Raw genomic sequence first — 24,022 nt, 5'->3', positions numbered from 1 at the left:
CAGCCTATTCTATTACCGTGATTCGGGGCTATACTGCTGATCATCGCACAGCACCCATCCTGTTCCGGATTTCCATACACCTATATTCCATTCTGCCTTACAGTTACTTCATGGTTCTCTGTATTATCTGCTCTGCACCTCCTAGAGGACAGTTAAGACCATATTTCCTTGCGGGAATCCCTGGTGAATACCTCTCCTCTGTTAGACTCCGCACCTCTATCGGGGTAGCTGTCACTCATGCAGAGACCAAGACCATTCCCATTATCTGGCATTTGTGACAGGATACAAGTTAAGGAACTAATGCCTGATATTATCGGTCGGCTGGGTGGATTAATGAGTGTTTTGTGTATTTTTGGTAAGCAATATATATTGTTCTATGGTTGTATATAACTTTTAATATATACAAGATAAATTGTTTTCCAATGAAACTGGCTACTTTAAAAAGACTGAAAGGCCACTTCATTACCAACACTGAATAAAGGAATGCAGGACACATCCCCTCATTATACTAATCATCACTGAATCATTACATGCATAAGAAATCCATTTACATCCTCACTTACAGCCTCCCAGGGTTGCAATACCCACTCCTTAGGGCTGACAAACCACGATAGATCAATTGTACGTTATAGATTCTACTGGGTTCCTGTTAAAACCTTATCAAGGTAGGACCTAAATAGAAGCTGCTACCCACTATTATCCAGCTTTCTCTCACTAGCCTTTTTTCACAGAGCCCGTTTAGATCCATACCTTTTCCACGTCTTTCAGTCAACCCACTTTACTTCAGACCGAAACACGAAACCACTCCCCCACCTTGAAAGCCAATAATCTCCTAGAAATTGCATCCAATCAGGGACCCGCCCTCCCTTCAAAACACTACCGCCACATTCAAACTTTCACTCTTTGAGAAAGTCCATGAGGACAAAACGCGTCGGAGCCTATCACTCCAACCAACTCCTACACCTATTATTTACGTGCTTGTTATCAAGTTTTCTTCATGTAAATGCATCCTTTATTTTTCGCATTAAATTGTTAAGCTGTACTTCACTATGTAGCTTCGTTTTCCTTATCCCGAGTACCACGCACCGGGCATGCGCGGTTCACAGCTGCACACAGACACCTGGCAACAGAGGAAGCCGCAGAACACACAGCGCTCACTCTCCACAGGTATCGAGCGTACACCGCTAACCACACACAGCGCTTCCATCTACTCGCAGCCGCTTCGGGACTTTCCACCTCCCACACCAACGACCCGCCTCAAGCAACCATAGGCACCAATCGGGACACAACGAGACCAGGCACCAGCAGACTTCAACACAGAGCCAGCTGCCAAGCGCACTCACAACTACAACAAGGTAATTGCAACTACCTTGACACATAGAGGATAGCAGAGGCATCAGCCACTACACAGCCATTCCCGGGTAACATCAGCTGTTACAGTTACCAGTGACATCCCATTACAGTTGTCAAGAACATTTGCCACCATTTCCAACTCAGCAGTTAACATATTGTTATTGATACCACCATTGTTATATTGTTTTTTTCTGCATTTATTTCTTTCGTTTCAACATTCTTTCAGAATTTACTTGATACCCACTACAACAGCTATCTCATAACACATTTGATTGTATTCCTTTGTACTTGAGCACCTGTGGACTATTCCTTCTGTACTTTAGCTAGGGAATTGGTTACCCCCGTCCACGGTGCAGCCCGTACAATCCTATCACTGTCTAGTGCATCCTCCACCCCTTTTCTATAAGAAATCCATTAATTCATGTTCTGGTCAGAACCATTGTTTATTTGTGCTTCAGAATTATACTTTTATGTGAGTGTCAATAAATGAAACAAGCTTATACCATTTACATATACATATTGCATATCATTACATAACTTCATTGCGCCCAGGGACTTTGTCTTTTGTTTTCAAAAAATTATTGTAAACTGCTTATAGTCTCCCCAGAGATAAGGTTATTCCAGGGACAGTACTGGTTCTAGGCTTTTCAATTAATATTTAATGAGGACTTTAAATACTACCCAGACCACACCACACGACATGCTGAAACACACTTAATCAAAAACAATCCCTGGAAATTATTTTAAAATATTGGCAACTATGATATAGTATGCTATGTCTTAAGTATTAGCAATATAATTAATAATAACACTAATAATAACATTGCAGATGTGCAGATATTTATAGCAGCTGAGAAATGTTGTGCCTCCTTATGCTTGGAGATGCGGAAGAGGGGGGGTGTGGCACGGTCATATGTTGTCGGAGTACAATTAGGGTGTGTTTGTGTGATTGCAACTGAGGCACACCCGCACAGAGACGCAGATATGCCTGTCAGGAGTTGCATACTTGCAGGTGCCTGAGAGTTGGTGCAAATACACAAATGATGATGATGATGACAGCCGCACTAGCTAGTAGCTTCTAATTGCCTAACAGCACATTCCCCTCTGAAGTTGATAAGTGCTTTCTTCCTTGATCATGCCTATATTATATGACTTTGTTGGTGTATTTTATAATAAAAAAAAATCTGCTTTCATTCATACACGCGAATGAAGAAACTGCAGTATAGATTGTTTTTTTTTATTTAAATCATACCTAATAGTTAATACATTTTTCGCTATTAAAGCTAAAGATAAAAAAAAAAATTCTTGCGCTTATGACCTGGTTGGGTATAAGCGTATCTGATGTACACCCGATATAAACCTGCAGCATGTGCTACTGGTGCAGAGCTGAATTCATTTTGAGATGTGTCCAACTCAGTATATGTGTGTGAATACGCTATTTTTCTGTGCATCTTTTTGAGCTTCTGTCTAACACATATGCATCCAACTCAGCATCAGCCACAAAATGCGTAAGCAGCAAACATCAGCATCATTAATCCCTAAGATAATAAACATGGAGCACTGTCAGGAACATGACATTCCAAAATGATGTGTGAAGACTGTGCTGTTTAAATAGTTATTACATTCTGTCCTGTTATGCATTCAACTGTTGCTAAATAGCAAAACAAGTGTTACAAAGGTTTACTTACCTGATTCTTGAAGATTTCTACACATTGGCGTAATTTCCCATAAACTTTTGGGCCAGTATATTTCTCAGGCCCAAAACTGAATTGCTGTATCCAATTACATCCTTGAGAATACAAAAGCTTTTCAGGAAGCTACAAGTAGGAGAAAAATAAGCAATTTTGTCAAATATCATGGTTGGTTTGTATCTTATTTTCTTAAGAACATTTATTTCAACAAAAATAACCTTAATCCTAACCTAAATGTATTAGTCCTAACCTCAACAAGATCCATAAAGTCCCCTTCCAACATTTTAATCCTGGATTTATACCAAAGCAGTAATCCAAGTCTTCACTGTAAACATAGCTCAAACCCTAACTCAAACCCTAGCCCTAGCAAAACTCTCTGATATTACCTCTTTAAATGTAAGAAACCCTGACACAAGGAAATTTTCAAATAAAAACATAAATTTACTTTCTTGTATTGGTCTCTTAAGAAAACTAACATTTTCTCTCGCCATTAGAGCAGTTGGACTTTTGTGACATAGGTACAGAATATAAGGGATAATGCACTGGACTATAAATGATATGGATATTAGAAGGCCCAAGGTGTTCTGTGGCCATAGACAGGCAAAAGGCTGTAGGCAGACTGCTTTTACACATGTCACAGAAATCCAAGGTGACTTATAAATATAATAAATATATTATTATAATATAAATACTACTTATAAATATTATAATATTTATAATCCAGTATGGCTGCATTATTCCTTATTATATACAAGTTATCTTTATGAATACTGAAGTGGTGGTATTAAAACTCACTAATTGTAAACATTAACAACAGAAAACACTATTTATAGAGATATTGTTTACAGGGGTTTATATATAATTTAACATCACCTATATACAGTGTTATTGTTGTAGAGACAAAAATTGAAAAATTGACTCTACAGATTTAACTAACTATAGATATGTCACTTTTACATGCTGCCACATTAAATTAAATGCATATACATTTTAAGATACTTAATAAATATTTAAATTACTCTCAGTACAGTATAAAAGACCTTTAAGATATCTTTCTCTTTCATCCATCCAGGGAAAGGGAATCCTTGGCTGAAAACCTTGAACAGTACAGCCCTGAAAACACAGTAATTGTCTTCTTTTACATGTTGAAGAGCTTTCACATTATGTTTCCAGTAAACATCTTCATATGCCTAACATAAAACAAAAATACATTACATTTGAATAACGATTTACTTTAATAGGACAGTATGGCACTACATTCATGCACTTTTAAGGGAAAGGAATATAGCCCATGGAGGTATACAGGGATGTATGCAGTCTTGGCCATATATATCTAGCTGGATTTATTCTATCTGTAAATATGATATATATATATATATATATATATATATATATATATATATATATATATATAGATATATAATAGATATATATATATATATATATATATATATATATATATATATATAGATAGATAGATAGATATATATTAGAGATGCTCACTGACCCCCGTGAACTGGTTTTGGTTTTGGATCTGGATTAGCTTCGTGTTTTGGTTTTGGCAAAATCGCCCTCGTGTGTTTTGGTTTTGGTTTTGGATCTGTATTTTTTAGAAAAATTGCTAAAATATGCTAAAATCACATAATTTTGCTCTTTTTTTGTCCTACATTATTATTAACCTCAATAACACTATATTTCAGGACATTTGCAGTCAATTTTGACCACCTCACAGGTCACAATATCATTTTCATACACTTTCGGACAAATACTGCAGCGACCTGGCTGGATGCTAAGCGATAGAGCAATGACTCAAACACACGGCTGTTCCTAGCACATCTAGGACACATTGGCACACAGCAGTGGCAGAAAAGAAAAGCGGTGCAAGATGGAATTGTCCTTGGATCATGAAACCAGTTCTTGGATAAGTGAGGTAATTCTACAGCTAATACATAGCAACAAGCGCTGACCCCGTCGGGATGCGTGCTTTTATCAGACCCACACCAACCCATGGTGCCAGACGATGCACTAAAAAGAGTCATTGTAATTCCCAGCAAAAAGCGAGTTCATCTGTGAGCTTCAAATCAGCCCCAATTCCCACAAAATTATAATCTAGTTAGGCACCTTTGATGTAAAGTGCAGATTACAAACACTTAATGAAACAGTAGCAAAGTTTAGGGTAATACATATACACGTCTATTTAGACATCCTATGCTTACATTACTTCTGCAAGCAATGTTGTTCTTTGTTAATAAAACTGTTGTCTTTATATCGTTCAAAAAAAATAAATAATAATCCTCCACCATTCTTTGGATGTTGATAGTTGATAGTAGGATCAGGTGGAGTTACAGCAGAGGTGTCACTAATTCTGGTCAACTCTTTTACAGTAGACAAGACCAGATGTCAAAATGTTGTGCTGAGTCATCTGCATCATCAATGGGTGTCTAAGATTTTTGTTAAGCACACATAAGTATATAGCACATGTAGGTAACATTGGCAGACAGCGGTAGCTGAAAGCTAAAATGGTGCAAGATGGAATTGTCCTTGAGCCCTCCCACCCACCCTTATGTTGGATCTTAAAAATGACATGCACACTTTAACAAACCAAGCACTTCAGCCACAAAAGTGTCACTCCTTATGGTTTGTTTGGGCCCCTACAAAACTAGGTAACAATGGGCTTAAGGCACCTAATGTAACAGTGTTGTTAATGAACTCTACTGTGGAAAGATGTTGTTGTCATCATCCTCAGCCTCATCCTCACCCTCCTCAGTGTGTACATCATACTCACACATTATTAATTCATCACCGCTGGAATCCACCATTACAGAAGTATCAGTATTTTGATGTAATTGGCGGGAAAGGCCTTCCTCATGGAAATTGAAGCTCATTTTGAGGAAGTAGCCTCCTACGCCGATCGCTGACAAGGTTCCGGGCTGTGCCGAAAACTCTTTCAGAGTACACACTGGAGGGTGGGCAGCATAGGCAGTGCAAAGCGAGTTGGTACATGGGTTTCCAAATTCCCTTTTTTCCTCCCAGTATGTAAAAGGACTGTCTGATGTGTCTATTTCTATGCTGTCGTGAAAATAATCCTCCATCATCCTTTGGATGCTGATAGTAGGATCAGGTGGAGTTACGGCAGAGGTGTCACGTTTTTGGTCTATTCTTTTAGACCAGACCAGATGTCAAAATTTGGTGCTGAGTCATCTGCATCATCCCTGGGTCTCTTGGGAAAGCAAAGTTTTTTCCTAGCAGCAGTTGAGTGAAAAACTAAAGGAGGAGAGGCTGTCCTGTCACGTAACACTTGAGCTGTAATCTTGCTCACCAGGAGCTCCTTGCATCTCTTCAGATCTGGGTCAGTTGGAAACCACGAGAAGACATAACTCTTAAACCGAGGACCAAGCACAGTCGCCAAAATGTAGTGATCCGAGTTCAAGATTTTCATAACTCTTCGATACTGGCGAAGCGAATAAAGTACTTGTTCTACAAGTCCAAAATACGAAGGGTAATTACTTTGTTTCATCTCCTCCTTCAGTTTCTCAAGCTGCTTTTCCAAAAGTCTAATTAAGGGAATCACTTGACTCACAGGTGACAACTACGAATTGTTTCAGCATTTTGCACAACAAGGAAAGTATTCTTCAGTGCACTTGACTAAAATACATCCCCCTCCTTTCCCAATGTCATGGCTTGTGGAGTAAGCGTGGATGTTCCTCCATCCGCAGAAGCATATACAGAGTGGAATTCCACCTTGTCACTACCTCTTGCTTCAGTTAAATTGCTCTTGTAGCTGCTGCAATCTTCTACACGCTGTTGCCGAATGCCGGAAGTGTCCAGATATTTTACGAGCTACAGACAGCATCACCTGCACGTCTTTGTCATGTTTTAAAAAGCTCTGCAGCATCAAGTTTATTGTGTGAGCAAAACAGGGAATGTGATGGAATTCACCCAGCTGTAATGCTGTCACAATATGGGTGGCATTATCAGAAATGACATATCCTGAGGGGAGTCCAAGCGGGATAAGCCATGTTGCAATGACATCCCTTAGTTTTTGTACAAGATTGTCAGCAGTATGCCTCTTAGTGAAGCCGGTGATACACAGAGTAGCCTGCCCTTGACAAATGTGACGTACTTGGGTACATGCTGCTGCTGTTCCTGCTGGTAAAGGCGAATCACCAACCCAGTGGGCTGTCGAAGTCATATAATCTTTAGTTTGCCCAGTTCTGCTTGTCCACATATCTGTGGTTAAGTGTACAGTGGGTAGAATGACATTTTGTAGCCCATTAATTACATTTTTGCGAACCTTCTGGTAGAGGTGAGGAATAGCTTTTCTACTGAAATGGTGTTGTGATGGAATTTGGCAACGGGGACACAAGACCTCAAGTAACTGTCTAAAACCAGCTGCATTAATAGTGGATATTGGACGCAGATCTAATACTTGCATAGTCTCCATGGCGTCTGTGATCCGCTTTGCGACTGGGTGACAGTTTTCATACTTGCTTCCTCTTGCAAAGGATTGTTTAATAGTCAAATGTTGTTAACTACTAGTAGTCTTCTTCTTGGTCTGCTTCTAGTAGGAAGATTAACCCCCAGCAGCAGCAGCAGTGGGACTAACGCTCAAGAATTCTTTAGAGGAATCCAGGTTAGTGGAGGAGTCATCTAGCCTTAGCAACTTGAATGCAGGACTAACTCCGATCGCTACTGAGGATATTGATGAGGACGGTGCTGTGGGTGTAGATTGCAGGCATCGGGACGTAGCTGAGAGAAGGGACCTAGCTGATGATGGACTGCTTGTTGTTATTTTTTTAGCATAAGTTTCTGATTTTCCCAACAGCTTGCCATGAACTCGCTTTAAATAGCGTAACATGGATGAGGTTCCTCGATGGCTAAGGTCCCTACCTCGACTGACTATGGCTTTACATATGCTACAAATGTCTAAACTGTTGTCAAGATTTGGGTAAAAATAATTCCACACATAATAAGTGGATTTTTTGTCTTATGTCCAGGCATGACAATGGCTTTCTTCTTATCACATGCCAGAAGTGCTTCCACCGATGCAGGAATTACACAAACAACATCATTCTCATCAACATCCTCATTAGCGCCCTTATCAGCTGCACAAGTATCCCCCTCATCCTGTTGCAATTCCAAAGTGGCATCCTCAATTGGTGTATCACCAGTTACACTAGGGCTGTATAGGTACACATCTGCAGAAATGCTGAAAGGGGCCTTCTTTATGGGTACACTATCAGAAAGGTCAGGATTACACATAGCACTCGTGGATAGATAGATTCTCCTCAGGGATTTGTGTCATTTCTGAATCTGAACATACATTTTCCTCTATGACTTACTGTTTTCTTCCAGCTCGGCTTTTACACGTAAAAGTATTTGGACACCACTTTTGGAGTCCGAATGACAAGGTCTTGCTTGGTCATGACTGACCTTACAAGAACTTGCCTCAGTGACAGTTGCAGAACTCGCATAAGAAAGGCGAAGGCCTCCTTCTTTTTTTGCCACTGCGTGTGTAGAATGGCATGTTGGCAATTTTATTTTTTTCTGCAGATAACTTTGGCTGGATTACAGGTCTTTTTTTTCTTTACCAAGGTAAAAGGTGTTTTTTTACATTTTTGTTTCCCTGACTTAAAAACACTATGCACTCTTACATAGGCTTTACCAGATGACGTAGAGGGATTACTATCATCATGACTGGTGGCCGCAGCTGCTTGGTGCTCCTGCTCTTCTGTGTACTTCTGTCAATCCATTTTTATAACACTGTACACTTTGACTGCAAATTCAGAAGAAAAGCCTGCCAGCCCTAGTATTTGTATTTTGGCAATAACAATTAGCAATGGAGCAATGGAGCTCCTCTTTGTGTGTAACCTATATAACACCGTACAATTTGACTGCAAAGTCAGAAGAAAAGCCTGCCAGCCCTAGTATTTGTATTTCAGCAATGACAATTAGCAATGGAGCTCTCCTCTTTATGTGTTACCTATATCACACTGTACATTATTGGACTGCAGATTTAGAAGACCAAGCCTGCCCTATTAATTATATTTCAGCAATGACAATTTTCAATGGAGCTCTCCTCTTTGTGTGTTACCTATATAACACTGTACATTATGGGACTGCAGATTTAGAACACCAAGCCTGCTGTATTAATTCTATTTCAGCAATGACAATTAGCAATGGAGCAATGGAGATCTCCTGAATGTCACTGTAGACTTTGAAGAACACTGCTACCCTCTCCTCTTTCTATTCTACCTATGTTGCTGCCCAACTGCTCTACAGACTGTGCTTCCCCTTCTGTGTCCCTCTGTGAAATGGTGCTGGATCGCTGTGGAGGGCGGTACTTATAGAATCCAAAACTCGCGAGATCTGATATCCGACGACGTAACAATGACGTTTTCCCTCGTTTTCAATCCCGTGGAAAAATAAATAAATGCTGTCAGCGCTTAATGTGCAAAATTGCTGACAAATTTCTTGAAAAGTAGGGTACAGAAGCCTAACAAGAGTAAAACATGGGAAAAAACGAAAATCCAAGAAATTCGGCGCTAAAATGTACCCACAGATCTAAAGAACAATGAATGAGACCAATAGGGTCAGATGGAAAAGTTAGAAAGAAATATAGAGGTAATAATATATGGTGAAAATAAACAATTATATAAGCATAAAAAACAGATATACAAATATTGAAAGCATGTAACATCAAGACATGTAACATCAAACATATTGAAAGCATGTGATGTCAAACAATAAAAAAGTTCATCAGTCCACAGTCCTTTACAATACAATAGGACCATACCAAGCTCCCACAGGTGATTATATGACAAATGGAGTCTCTATATGTGGCATACACCTCACCATCACCTCCGTGCAAAAGTAAAGTTGGATTCCTACCAGATGGTGAAAAGTTGTGGGCATTCAAAGGAGTATTGGTTTCTTTTCTCACTTAATCAATAGGAGCTTGGGGTGACCATAGAGACAAAAAAAAATGGACAAATCTAGCTTCCAAGTTTAATTTATCCCAATAAAATCAGGTAAAACATAAAAAAATGTATTCCAGCATAATAGATAAAAACAAAGGTACATAAGAATACTCCTACCAGAACACAAAGCTAACAGCACATATCATGGATCTAAAGGGGTGGAACAGGCTCCTGGGATACCAATCTCACCTAATGTCCATAAGCTCAAGTTCAAAGATGTAACAAACGTAGAGTAGTAATCAAAATCCTTTGCTGATCAATCTAAATCCTCTGATGCGTGTCAACTGCTAAACAGTCTTTGTCAAGGAGATTAGATTGATACATTAGAAAGTGTTATTTATACAGGATATCTCCAATCAGAGTTCCGATTTTAGCATAAACAAACAAATCATAAATAAACATACAATCGAATATAAAAACATGACAATGTTCTTTTAAAAATAAATACAGTCACAATTTGCATCATATAAAACAACTCCCCACATAATATAACAATCCATCATATCTGGAAAGAGAAAACCAAAACTACACAATTGGAAATGAAGTATCGCTAGGATACGCTAACACTAAATACTATTTGGAATGAAAAGATCCACATCGTACCAAGCCTCATTCAGAAAACCAGAAATGAGTTATAGTTAGAATGTATTTGTTCTCTTCCCAGATAAGATAGTAGAGATGAGCGCACTCGGATTTCCTGAATCCGAGCCCACCCGAACGTTGCCGATCCGAGACAGATCCGGGTATTGGCGCCAAATGAAAACCTGAAACCGAGGCTCTGAGTCATAATCCCGCTGTCGGATCTCGCGATACTCGGATCCTATAAATTCCCCGCTAGTCGCCGCCATCTTCACTCGGGCATTGATCAGGGTAGAGGGAGGGTGTGTTAGGTGGTCCTCTGTCCTGGTAGATCTCGTGCTGTGCTGTTTAGTTCTGTGCTGTGCTGTGCTGTGTTCTGCAGTATCAGTCCAGTGGTGCTGTGTGCTGTGCTCTGTCAATTTTGAGTTCAGTGGTGAGGCTGGGTCCTGTGCTGTGTCCTGTTCAGTCCAGTGGTCCTGTGCTCTGTGCTTCTAAGGGCATAGTTATTTCCCCAATATTCCCAAGTGTTTAAAAAACTTAAAAAAAAGTTAATAAAAAAAACATACAAAAAACTAATTAAATTTTTTTTTAATTACAACAAAATTTGCCAATCCTGCAGTATAAGCCCATTGGTACTGCAATATTACCAAGTTCACACATTCAGCAGTAAAAGTCCAGTGGTACTGCTGCAATATTACAAAGTTCACACATTCTGCAGTATCAGTCCAGTGGTGCTGTGTGCTGTGCTCTGTCAATTTTGAGTTCAGTGGTGCTGCTGGGTCCTGTGTGCTGTGTCCTGTTCAGTCCAGTGGTCCTGTGTCCTGTGCTCTGTGCTTCTAAGGGCATAGTTCTTTCCCCAATATTCCCAAGTGTTTAAAAAATTAAAAAAAAGTTATAAAAAAAAATACAAAAAAATAATTATAAATTTTTTTAATTACAACAAAATTTGCAAAACCAATCCTGCAGTATAAGCCCATTGGTACTGCAATATTACCAAGTTCACACATTCTGCAGTATCTTGTGCTACATATAATGGAGAGCAAAAATTTGGAGGATAAAGTAGGGAAAGATCAAGACCCACTTCCTCCTAATGCTGAAGCTGCTGCCACTAGTCATGACATAGACGATGAAATGCCATCAACGTCGTCTTCCAAGCCAGTGCCCAATCTCCTAGTACAGGGCATGTAAAATCCAAAAAGCCCAAGTTCTCAAAAAAATAGCAAAAAGAGAAACTTAAAATCATCTGAGGAGAAACGTAAAGTTGGCAATATGCCATTTACGACACGTAGTGGCAAGGAACGGCTTAGGCCCTGGCCCGTGTTCATGACTAGTGGTCCATCTTCACCCAAGGATCTTAGCCCTCCTCCTCCTCCCCCCCTACAAAAAATTGAAGAGAGTTATGCCGTCAGCAACAAAACAGCAAACAACTCTGCCTTCTAAAGAGAAATTATCACAAATCCCCAAGGCGAGTCCAAGGGTGTTGGTGGTTGTCAAGCCTGACCTTCCCATCACTGTACGGGAAGAGGTGGCTCGTGAGGAGGCTATTGATGATGTAGCTGGCGCTGTGGAGGAACTTGATGATGAGGATGGTGATGTGGTTATTGAAAATGAGGCACCAGGGGGGGAAACAGCTGATGTCCATGGGATGAAAAAGCCCATCGTCATGCCTGGTCAGAAGACCAAAAAATGCACCTCTTCGGTCTGGAGTTATTTTTATCCAAATCCGGACAACCAATGTATGGCCATATGTAGCTTATGTAAAGCTCAAATAAGCAGGGGTAAGGATCTTGCCCACCTAGGGACATCCTCCCTTATACGTCACCTGAATAACCTTCATAGTTCAGTGGTTAGTTCAGGAACTGGGGCTAGGACCGTCATCGGTACAGGGACACCTAAATCCCGTGGTCCAGTTGGATTCACATCAGCAACACCCTCCTCGTCAACTTCCTCCATGATCTCCATCAGATTCAGTCCTGCAGCCCAAGTCAGCAGCCAGACTGAGTCCTCTCCAATACGGGATTCATCCGAGGAATCCTGCAGCGGTACGCTTACTACTGCCACTGCTGCTGTTGCTGCTGTTAGTCGGTCATCTTCCCAGAGGGGAAGTCGTAAGACCGCTAAGTCTTTTACAAAACAATTGACCGTCCAACAGTCGTTTGCCATGACCACAAAATACGACACTAGTCATCCTATGGCAAAGCGGATAACTGCGTCAATAACAGCAATGTTGGTGTTAGACGTGCGTCCGGTGTCCGCCATCAGTGGAGTGGGATTTAGACGGTTGATGGAGGTATTGTGTCCCCGATACCAAATCCCGTCGAGATTCCACTTCACTAGGCAGGCGATACCAAAAATGTACAGAAGAGTACGATCAAGTGTCCTCGGTGCTCTAAAAAATGCGGTTGTACACACTGTCCACTTAACCATGGACATGTAGACAAGTGGTTCTGGGCAAACAAAGGACTATATGACTGTGACAGCCCACTGGGTAGATGCATCCCCTTCCGCAGCAACAGCAACAGCTGCATCAGTAGCAGCATCTACAAAATGGCTGCTCGTGCAAAGGCAGGCAACATTGTGTATTACAGGCTTTAATAAGAGGCACAACGCTGACAACATATTAGAGAAACTGAGGGAAATTATCTCCCAGTGGCTTACCCCATTTAGACTCTCATGGGGATTTGTGGTGTCAGACAATGCCAGTAACATTGTGCGGGCATTAAATATGGGCAATTTCCAGCACGTCCCATGTTTTGCCCACACCATTAATTTGGTGGTGCAGCATTACCTCAAGAGTGACAGGGGTGTGCAGGAGATGCTTGCGGTGGCGCGCAAAATTGCTGGACACTTTCGGCATTCAGCCAGTGCCTACCGCAGACTAGAGGGACATCAAAAAAGCATGAACCTGCCCTGCCATCACCTCAAACAAGAGGTTGTGATGCGCTGGAACTCCACCCTCTATATGCTGCAGAGGATGGAGGAGCAGCAAAAGGCCATTCAGGCCTACACAGCCACCTACGACATAGGCAAAGGAGTGGGGATGCGCCTGAGTCAAGCGCAGTGGAGACTGATTTCCGTGTTGTGCAAGGTTCTCCAGCCGTTTGAACTTGCCACACGAGAAGTCAGTTCCGACACTGCCAGCTTGAGTCAGGTCATTCCCCTGATCAGGCTGTTGCAGAAGCAGCTGGAGAAAGTGAGGGAGGAGCTGGTAAACCATTGCGATTACACCAAGCATGTAGCTCTTGTGGTGTAGCCCTTCGTACGCTTTGCCAGGATCCGAGGGTGGTCACTCTTTTAAAGTCAGAGGAATACATTCTGGCCACCGTGCTCGATCCTCGGTTTAAAGCGTTTGTTGTGTCTCTGTTTCCGGCGGACACAAGTCTACAGCGGTGCAAAGACCTTCTGGTCAGGAGATTGTCCTCTGAAGAGGACCGTGACATGCCAATAGCTCCACCCTCATTTTCTTCCACATCTATGGCTGCGACGAAAAAGCTCAGTTTTCCTAAAAGAGCCGCTGGCGGGGATGCTGATAACATCTGGTCCGGACTGAAGGACCTGCCAACCATTGCAGACATGTCTACTGTCGCTGCATTGGATGCTGTCACAATTGAAAAAATGGTGAAGGATTATTTTGCTGACACCATCCAAATAGACATGTCAGACAGTCCATATTGTTACTGGCAGGAAAAAAAGGCAGTTTGGAACCACCTGTACAAACTGGCTCTATTTTACCTGAGTTGTCCCCCCTCCAGTGTGTACTCGGAAAGAGTTTTTAGTGCAGCGGGGAACCTGGTCAGTGAGTGGCGAAGGAGGTTGCTTCCTCACAACGTTGAAAAAATGATGTTTATTAAAATGAATAATCAATTCCTCAATGAAGTACAGCACTACCCTCCAGATAGTACAGAGGGACCTGTGGCTGTGGAGTCCAGCGGGGACGAATTGATAATGTGTGAGAAGGAGGAAGTATACACTGTAGGGGGAGAGGAATCAGAGGTTGAGGATGAGGACGACATCTTTCCTCAGTAGAGCCTGTTTAGTTTGTACAGGGAGAGATGAATTTTTTTTTTGGTGTGGGGGCCCAAACAAACCAATCATTTCAGCCACTGTTGTTTGGTAGGCCCTGTCGCTGAAATGATTGGTTTGTTAAAGTGTGCATGTCCTATTTCAACAACATAAGGGTGGGTGGGAGGGCCCAAGGACAATTCCATCTTGCAACTCTTTTTTTGGCATTATGTGACCATTCAACAGTCGTTTGCCATGTTCAAAAAGTAAAAGAAAATGTCAACAAATTCAAAAAATTAAATCAAAAGTTAAATGCCCTGTCATTATTTAAAACAAAAGGTATTGACGTGCTAGAATTAGTGTAGTGTTAATATGTTATAAACACTACACTTGGAACTTGGAGGAGGTATTGTGGCCCCGGTACCAAATTTAGTACCGGGGCCACCCCACTACGCAGTCCAGATACTTGTTTGGTGGAATTCTGACCAGTTGAGGGTGTATTTATTATATTGTGGCCCCGGTATCAAATTTAGTACTGGGGCCACCCCACTACGCAGTCCAGAATTTTTTTTGGGGGAATTCAGAGCCGTGGAGGGTTTTTTATTAATTATATTGTGGTGACCACTCCTCTACGCAGTCCAGATACATTTATTGGTGCGATTCATACAAGTTCAGGGTTTTTAAATTATATTGTGGTGACCACTCCTCTACGCAATCCAGGTACATTTTTTGGTGCGATTCATACCAGTTGATGGTTTTCTTATTATATTGTGGTGACCACTCCTCTACGCAGTCCAGATACATTTATTGGTGCGAATCATAAAAGTTCAGGGTTTTTAAATTATATTGTGGTGACCACTCCTCTACGCAGTCCAGGTACATTTTTTGGTGCGATTCATACCAGTTGATGGTTTTCTTATTATATTGTGGGGACCACTCCACTATGCAGTCCAGAAAGATACCTCGTTGCAACGTTTTGGACTAATAACAATATTGTGAGGTGTTCAGAATATACTGTAAATTAATGGAAATGATTGTTATTGTATGTTATTGAGGTTAATAATAGCGTAGGAGTGAAAATAAGCCCAAAAACTTGATTTTTGAACTTTTTATGCTTTTTTAAAAAAAAAAACGAATCCAAAACCTTAAATCCGAACCAAAACCTTTCGGCAGGTGTTTTGCGAAACAAATCCGAACCCAAAACATCACGAAAATCCGAATCCAAAACACAAAACACGAGACACCAAAAGTCGCCGGTGCACATCCCTATAAGATAGTATGTGTTCCAAAGCATGAATGATTGTTCGATCACTTTCTAATAAACATAAGAGCCATAACAAATAGCAAAAAGAGTGTAACCTCCTAGATTTAAGATAAAATAAAATAAATACCAATTCCGAAAAAGCGCGAAAGCACTAAACCGACTCGGCTCGGTACTCGGATCTGCTAAGTTCAGGCATATTCGGTTCCCGGGGAACCGAGTCTGAGCATCTCTCTCTCTCTCTCTCTATATATATATATATATATATATATATATATATATATATAAATATAAATATATATATATATATATATATATATATATATATATATTATATATATAGAGAGAGAGAGAGAGAGAGAGAGAGAGACACACACACATACAGAGGCAACAACGATTATGTGAACACATTGACCATAATATTTGATCTGATCGCAAAAATGGATAAACTTAGTCTGGTTAAACTAAAAACACAGAAACAATTATATGTTTTGATGTCTTTATTGAGCGCACTGTGTAAACATTCACAGTGCAGGGTGGAAAAGTATGTGAACCCTTGAATTTAATAACTTGCTGACACTCCTTTAGTAGCAGTAACCTCAACTAAACATTTCATGTAGCTGCGGATGAGACATGCCCAATAGTCAAGAAGAATTTGGAAGCATTCTTCCTTACAGTCAACAAAATTCTTGGGATGTCTGGTGTGAACTGTTTTCTTAAAATATGCATGTCTGCAAGTTTCAGAGATTTCTGTAGGTCTTTAGCTGACAATCTATGATTTTTCTTAAACTCTATGAGCATTCTGCGATGTGCTCTTGCAGTCATCTTTGCAGAACGGCCACTCCTAGAGAGATTGGCAACAGTACTGATCATTCTCCATTTATAGACAATTTGTCTTACTGACGAAGGCTTTTAAAGATTATTTTGTAACCCTTTTAGCTTTATGCAAGACAACAATTCTTACTCTTATTTCTTATGATTTATGAGATTTCATTTGTTCGAGGCATGATTCACATTAAGCAATGCTTTTGGTGAATAGCAAATGCCAAATTTGTGAGTGGGTTTTATAGGGCATGGCAACTCTAACCAACACCTCCGATCTTGTCTCATTGATCAGACTCCATGTTAGCTAATGCCTAACGCTAATTAGCTTTTTTAGAAGTAATTAGCGTAGGGGTTCATATTCTTTTTCCAACCTATACTTTGAATGATAGAAAAGATGGACAAGAAAAGTACTTTAATTTGTGTTTTACTAGTTTAAGACTATTTTTCTATTTTGGTGACTTAGATGAAGATCAGGGGGTATATTTATCAATCCGTCTAAAAAGGAAAAGTAGAGGTGTTGCCTGTAGCAACCAATCAGATTCTAGTTATCATATTCTGGGATGTGCTAGATAAATTATAGCTAGAACCTGATTGGCTGCTACGGGCAACACCTCCACTTTTCCTTTATAGAAGGTTTGATAAATCTAGCCCCAGATCACATCTTATGTAGAGATCCAGGTAATTCAAAGGGTTCAAATATTTTGTCTTGCCACTGTGTGTGTGTGTCTGTGTGTATGTACGTATATATATATATATATATATATATATATATATATATATATATACATATATATACACACATCCCTGCTATCCCTGATGAAAGCTAATCTTTAACTGAAACGTTGGAATTCGTTGAGATAAAATGTACATTTGAAACTACAATCGAGTATCAAACCCTTGAGTGCTGTCTGCTTTGAATATACATTTGCAGCAATACGAGTGCCCAGCATTTGAGATGGATACGTGTATATATATAAATATATATATAACAAATGTGAGATGAATGCATAACATTTATTCTGATCTACAGGATTTATTTACTACTGCAATAATAATAATAATAATAATAATAATAATAATCTTATCCAATCATACGCCCAAAATGATAAAACAGGAATATATTGTAGATTTTGCTTAGAAGTGATATATTTATTTTCTTTTTTTTACTAAAATCTTAATAAAACTGAGCGTTTTCACCAGTTTTATATTCCATGCTGCCATATTTCAAATTATGGGCACAACCTTCTATATCATTTTCTAATAATGACAAAATAGAAAAAGTATAGCATAACAAAATATAACTAATAATAACAACTAGCCATGCAACAATTTAAGAATTTTATAATACTGTATCTTACAGAGCTGGTAGTAACCTTAAGGACTTGCAAATCTTAAGTCAGCAAATATTTTATATTTTTTATATTTATTTTTTGAAAACACACCAACATATTGCTTAGATATAACCAGCAGTCAAGTGGGCCAGTATATAGTGGTATGCCAAACTGCTACTTCTTCTACTGCTTTTATTGTAAAACCATCAAATTCCATTAGCATACATTTTCCATACTTCAACTTCTAAATTCCATACCACCACTTACAAATGTCCACTTCAATCATTGGGTGTAACTATATAGGAGAATGAATATTATTTACTGCATACTGAATATTAATCTTTGTTGATGACATATTATATATACACAGCAATAATGTATACAACCTTATATGCCACATGGCCATAGTTGCAGATTTAATTGTTTTCCACATTTAAAATTAAAATGTACAGTAAGGATAATTTACAAAGCTGAAAATATGGGTCTACAAAAACATTTGCTCACCAAGATAGCTACACCTGCAGGGGTTCAATATTATGTTTGTTTTTTTCAATAAGGAACTCAGTGAGTCAGGTCGACCCGTGCTACTTTTAGGCTGAGTGCAGGAATGTGCGTCGTTTTGTACCCACATGCAAAAATTTCACGCTGCCGAACAAGTGAGCTTAAATGACCTTTAAGTGGTGGAGATTGCACATTAAGAAAGCATTACCAGATTAGTAGGGAGCCTTTTAGCACACACAAAATAATTGCCATTTAGATGTTCTCTAAGATGCCAGTAACCAAGAATCAAGCTAACTGCTGCTAATCCAGTTAACACCAGATCTAATAGCTTTATAGGCAGGGGGATCCAATCTGGAGCACCCCAACACTGCTATTGGGGCCCTCATCAACAGGGAATGCTGGGTGATATCATCATGATGTCTCCAGGATACACAGCACTTCTTACAGCTAAATATAGAAATACAAAAGTGGAAGCTGCTCAAATCAATTTATAGGCCATAACAGGTGCTGAAAGGGTGGGGTTATCCTGCAAGGAACATACACACAACATTTTTTCCCCAGCACACTGCTATAGCCAGCAACAGATCTGCCATTTCTACTGTAGATAAAAATGCAAAAGTCTTTGTTGCACACATTTGCAAATGTCTGCATCCACACATTTCATGCCATTTTAAAATAACTAGTTTCATTATTCCTCTAAGTCCTATAAATATAACTCTATATAACCTCCAAATACTGATGAATGTTTCAGCTGTTTTATTGTATATCTGAAAATAACTGAATATCATCATCAACATCAATATTTATTTATATCGCACCAGCAAATTCTGTAGCGCTTTACAACCACCTACTATTGTAGAACCACCATTTTCATTAAATTAAAATAAACATGTCATTTTTGTCCCTACTAAAAATTGTACCTAGTTTAGCATGACAAATTAAATTTAACTTAAATTGATAATGAGAGTGGCGGACAAATCCGGACTATTTTTCTTTCATGTATGTGAAGCTTTTTATTACTTTGCTTTCAGTCCCTAGAAATACACTTCTTTGTTGAAGTGCTACATGAAGGTGGAAAATGGATTCCATTAAAAGGATAGGACAAGACCTGAACATCCCCAGCATTGGGATGGCACAAAATTTATGTAGAGTGTAAATGTACCCATGTGTGCTGCAAGGAACGCCCCTAAAATGTTCCCACTCCTCCCTTTGTTTCATTTCAATATTCTTGCAAAATCTTGATTTTTACTGCTCCATCTCTGCACCTACTTCATTGTTTGTAAAGAATGTTATCATTCTACCTAACTCATCCTCTTGACTAGTGCAAACTCTATTTCTAAGTAAATGCATTTTGGAGAAAATCTAGGAGCACTTACACAAACTGAGATGTGAAGACACATTCTGCTCTGTTCTGCTGGCATGTACTTAGGGATGGTTTACAGTTGTCATAAAGATCCCCCATGGCCCTAAAGCTTCGTCATGGCCTGCTCGCTGGCACACTAATTTTCACTAACTACATTTGAGCTCCAAGACCTATCGGATAGAACAACATCATGCACTGGAGACGTTTTTCTTGACTTATATCCAATAATAGTCAAATGTTTTGTGGACATTTGTGAACCATCATGTGAAAATCCTATATTATGGAACAGATGTTGTGGTTGATATCATAGCTCTTTACCCTTTCCTTGACTATTTTCTATTTATCATTTATCTAGTACATTCTATAAATTGACAGCTGCAATCTGGTTGCTATAGGCAACATCTCCACTTTTTCAAACATGCAGTTTAGTAAATATACTAATTTCAATCATGTTATTATATAATGTTGATCTATGCGAATAAGCATCATTTTGTTAATGAAATATACCTGCTATTTACAGTAAACAAGTTTATCTACCCAGAAAAGTGTATGTTGAAAGCTTAATGTGGCAAAGTTGTTTTTCTTTTCTTGCTTTGTTAAAAAACAAAGCATTGGGAAACACTCTTTTTGAAAATACTGCATTTGACTCTGTATTGTATTCAGCAGATTATACTCCTTTCCACATTCTTACCATTGGTATAAGAATACTGTATTTTTAAAAACACAGGACACCAGCAGATTCCCACTGAACATTATGGGGAATTTTACAAAATGTGGTTTTGTGAAATCCCATTTCTTGGGCGTTTTTGTTTTGAAAATGTCAGTTTTGCACTGGAAAACCAGCAGGAAAGCACCAATTTACAAAGCGCAACATCACAATCCTGATTTGTAGCTGCAGTTTAATAACCTTAAAGATAAAATGCCAGAAAAAAAAAGGGTGGTTGTGAGAAGCTCAAATTATATGCTGTTTGCGCTATCTTGTCATTCAGAACACAAGAGGAGGCTAATCATTATTAGCCTCTTAATTATTAATTGTTTAAGGCGCGAAAAAATAATTTATAATTGACTTATGGTGGCTAAATTCATTTTTCATTGTATAAAGGGGCAAAGTTCATGTTCATTACATTAAGGTTATAATATTATTTTATGTTATTTTTATGTTGATTGGCTGCTGAAAAAAGTAACACTAGTCTGTGTATGTTTTAAGGAATTTAGACTGTAAGCTCAAGTGAGGCAGGTACTGATGTGAATGATAAATATTCTCTGCACAGCGCTGCGGAATTAGTGGCGCAACATAAATAAATGATGATGATGATTATTATATTAAAGGGGCAATATGAATATATAAATATATTAAGGGAGCAATACTATTTGATTGCTAACGGGGCAATGATTTTTTATGATGGGGGAAACATTATTTTCCGATTGGGGCACCCTTTATACTGCACAGTTGTAGCACTACAAGTGCCAGCATGCACTTTGCCACACAACATAGGTGGTTTGATGCAAATTCTGTGGTTTGGAGGGCAAAATGGCTGGTGATGTGCACCCAAAAAAATGCACTCAAACTTTACTCTTTAGTTATTGAAGAATGCACACTTAAAAAGATTCTCACACCTCATCCACAAGAAAGGATTTTCACACCTCTCCCCAGACCTGCTTAGTTTTCAATTCATTTATGTGACTTCCTGTTAATAACAGCATAGAAAATTCTGATTTGTGTAATAATTTCTGCATCAATTAACCCAGTGGTTCCCAAACTTTTGCTGTTCGTGGCACCCTTAGAGTCTCCATAATTTCTTTCTAGGCACCCCTCCAAAATAATTACCGAGCAGTCCCGTTTTATAAGTAGTTGGGTCAAAAAACCGTAATAAGTATTTAGGTCAGGACAGAAATACTCTATGCCCTTCTTCATCTCAACACACTCTATGCCCCCTGCATTCACTCACTCTGTGCCCCTGCATCCACTCACTCTGTGCCCCTGCATCCACTCACTCTGTGCCCCTGCAACCACTCACTCTGTGCCTCTGCATCCACTCACTCTGTGCCACTGCATACGCACTCTGTGCCCCTGCATCCACTCACTCTGTGCCCCTGCATCCACTCACTCTGTGCCCCTGCAACCACTCACTATGTGCCTCTGCATCCACTCACTCTGTGCCACTGCATACGCACTCTGTGCCCCTGCATCCACACACTCTGTGCCCCTGCATCCGCACTCTCTGTGCCCCTGCATCCGCACTCTCTGTGCCCCTGCATCCGCACTCTCTGTGCCCTTGCATCCACTCACTCTGTGCCACTGCATACGCACTCTCTGTGCCCCTGCATCCACACACTCTGTGCCCCTGCATCCACACACTCTGTACCCCTGCATCCACACACTCTGTGCCTCTGCACCCACACACTCTGTGCCTCTGCATCCACACACTCTGTGCCCCTGCATCCACACACTCTGTGCCCCTGTACCCACACACTCTGTGCCTCTGCACCCACACACTCTGTGCCTCTGCATCCACACACTCTGTGCCCCTGCATCCACACACTCTGTGCCCCTGTACCCACACATTCTGTGCCCCTGCAATCACACACTCTGTGCCCCTGCATCCACACACTCTGTACCCCTGCATCCACACACTCTGTGCCTCTGCATTCCCTCACTCTGTGCCTCTGCATCCACACACTCTGTGCCCCTGCATCCACACACTCTGTGCCCCTGCATCCACACACTCTGTCCCCCTGCATCCACACACTCTGTCCCCCTGCATCCACACACTCTGTGCCCCTGCATCCACACATTCTGTGCCCCTGCATCCACTCACTCTGTGCCCCTTCATCCACACACTCTGTGCCTCTGCATCCACTCACTCTGTGCCCCTGCATCAGCACACTCTGTGCCCCTGCATCCACATACTGTGTACCCCTGCATCCACACACTCTGTGCCTCTGCATCCACTCACTCTGTGCCTCTGCATCCACACACTCTGTGCTCCTGCATCCACACACTCTGTGCCCCTGCATCCACACACTCTGTGCCCCTGCATCCACTCACTCTGTGCCTCTGCATCAGCACACTCTGTGCCCCTGCATCCACTTACTCTGTACCTCTGCATCCTCACACTCTGTGCCTCTGCATCCACACACTCTGTGCCTCTGCATCCACACACTCTGTGCCTCTGCATCCACACACTCTGTGCCTCTGCATCCACACACTCTGTGCCCCTGCATCCACACACTCTGTGCCCCTTCATCCACACACTCTGTGCCCCTTCATCCACATACTCTGTGCCCCTTCATCCACACACTCTGCCCCCCTCTGCATTCTCTCACTCTGCCCCCTCTGCATTCTCTCACTCTGCATTCCCTCACTCTGTCCCCTCTGCATTCCCTCACTCTGCCCCCTCTGCATCCCCTCACTCTGCCCCCTCTGCATCTCGGGGGCCAGGAAGAGAAAAAAAAACAACAAAAAAAACTTACCAATCTCGCGGCGCCCAGGACCCAGCATCCTCCTCTCTCATGCCACTTGTCACTGAATGTCGGGTGTGATGACGTCACGCCCGACATTCAGTGAGAAGCGAGGAGGGAGGATGTTGGGTCCCCGGCGCCGCTGGATTGGTAAGTTATTTTTTGTTGTTTTATCTTCCTGGCCTCGGCACCCCTGTGACAGTGCCGCGGCACCCCTAGGAGCCACGGCGCACACTTTGGGACCCGCTGAATTAACCTAAGAAGAAAAAAACACAAAAAACTGTACACAGCAAAATCCTATATACATCAGCATCTCACCACATTATCATTTTTGGTTCATCCGCAGACTTGATTGAACAATTTTACCATTTAGAATGTAAGCTTCAAATGGCAAGGAATATACATGACAACATTTCCTTTCTCCCCTCTGGGAGATCCTGAAGAGGAGATCAGTTGGCATGTAGACCCACCCGTCATTATTTGTGCCATTGTGCTTTGGGGGCGGGACTTAATTATGCCAATCGGCAGAGTGTCTGCTTGGACTGGAGTCTGGGTGGACTCTCTGCTGTAATAGAGGCTCCCTAGAGGTGCGATGTTGGGGTACGTTGTATCCGGAAAAATGTTCAGTCAGACATTCGGTGATGTCCAGCAGCACATTGCCTTGAATTGGCCCT

The 24,022-nt window shown here is 40.8% G+C and overlaps 1 protein-coding gene across 1 annotated transcript in view; it reads right to left on the bottom strand.

Moving 5' to 3' along the window:
* Positions 1 to 24,022, bottom strand: part of OTULINL (OTU deubiquitinase with linear linkage specificity like) — a 79,434-nt gene that overhangs the window by 14,870 nt on the left and 40,542 nt on the right. The window contains exons 5-6 of the mRNA XM_075212909.1: positions 4,085 to 4,234; positions 3,042 to 3,170 (exon numbers count right to left, since the gene is read on the bottom strand). Coding sequence (XP_075069010.1) covers positions 3,042 to 3,170; positions 4,085 to 4,234 — 279 coding nt within the window. The remainder of the gene's footprint in view (positions 1 to 3,041; positions 3,171 to 4,084; positions 4,235 to 24,022) is intronic.

The sequence above is a fragment of the Mixophyes fleayi genome, chromosome 5 (assembly GCF_038048845.1).
Source record: "Mixophyes fleayi isolate aMixFle1 chromosome 5, aMixFle1.hap1, whole genome shotgun sequence".
Taxonomy (NCBI): Eukaryota; Metazoa; Chordata; class Amphibia; order Anura; family Limnodynastidae; genus Mixophyes; species Mixophyes fleayi.
This window is presented reverse-complemented; position numbering and strand designations above follow the sequence as displayed.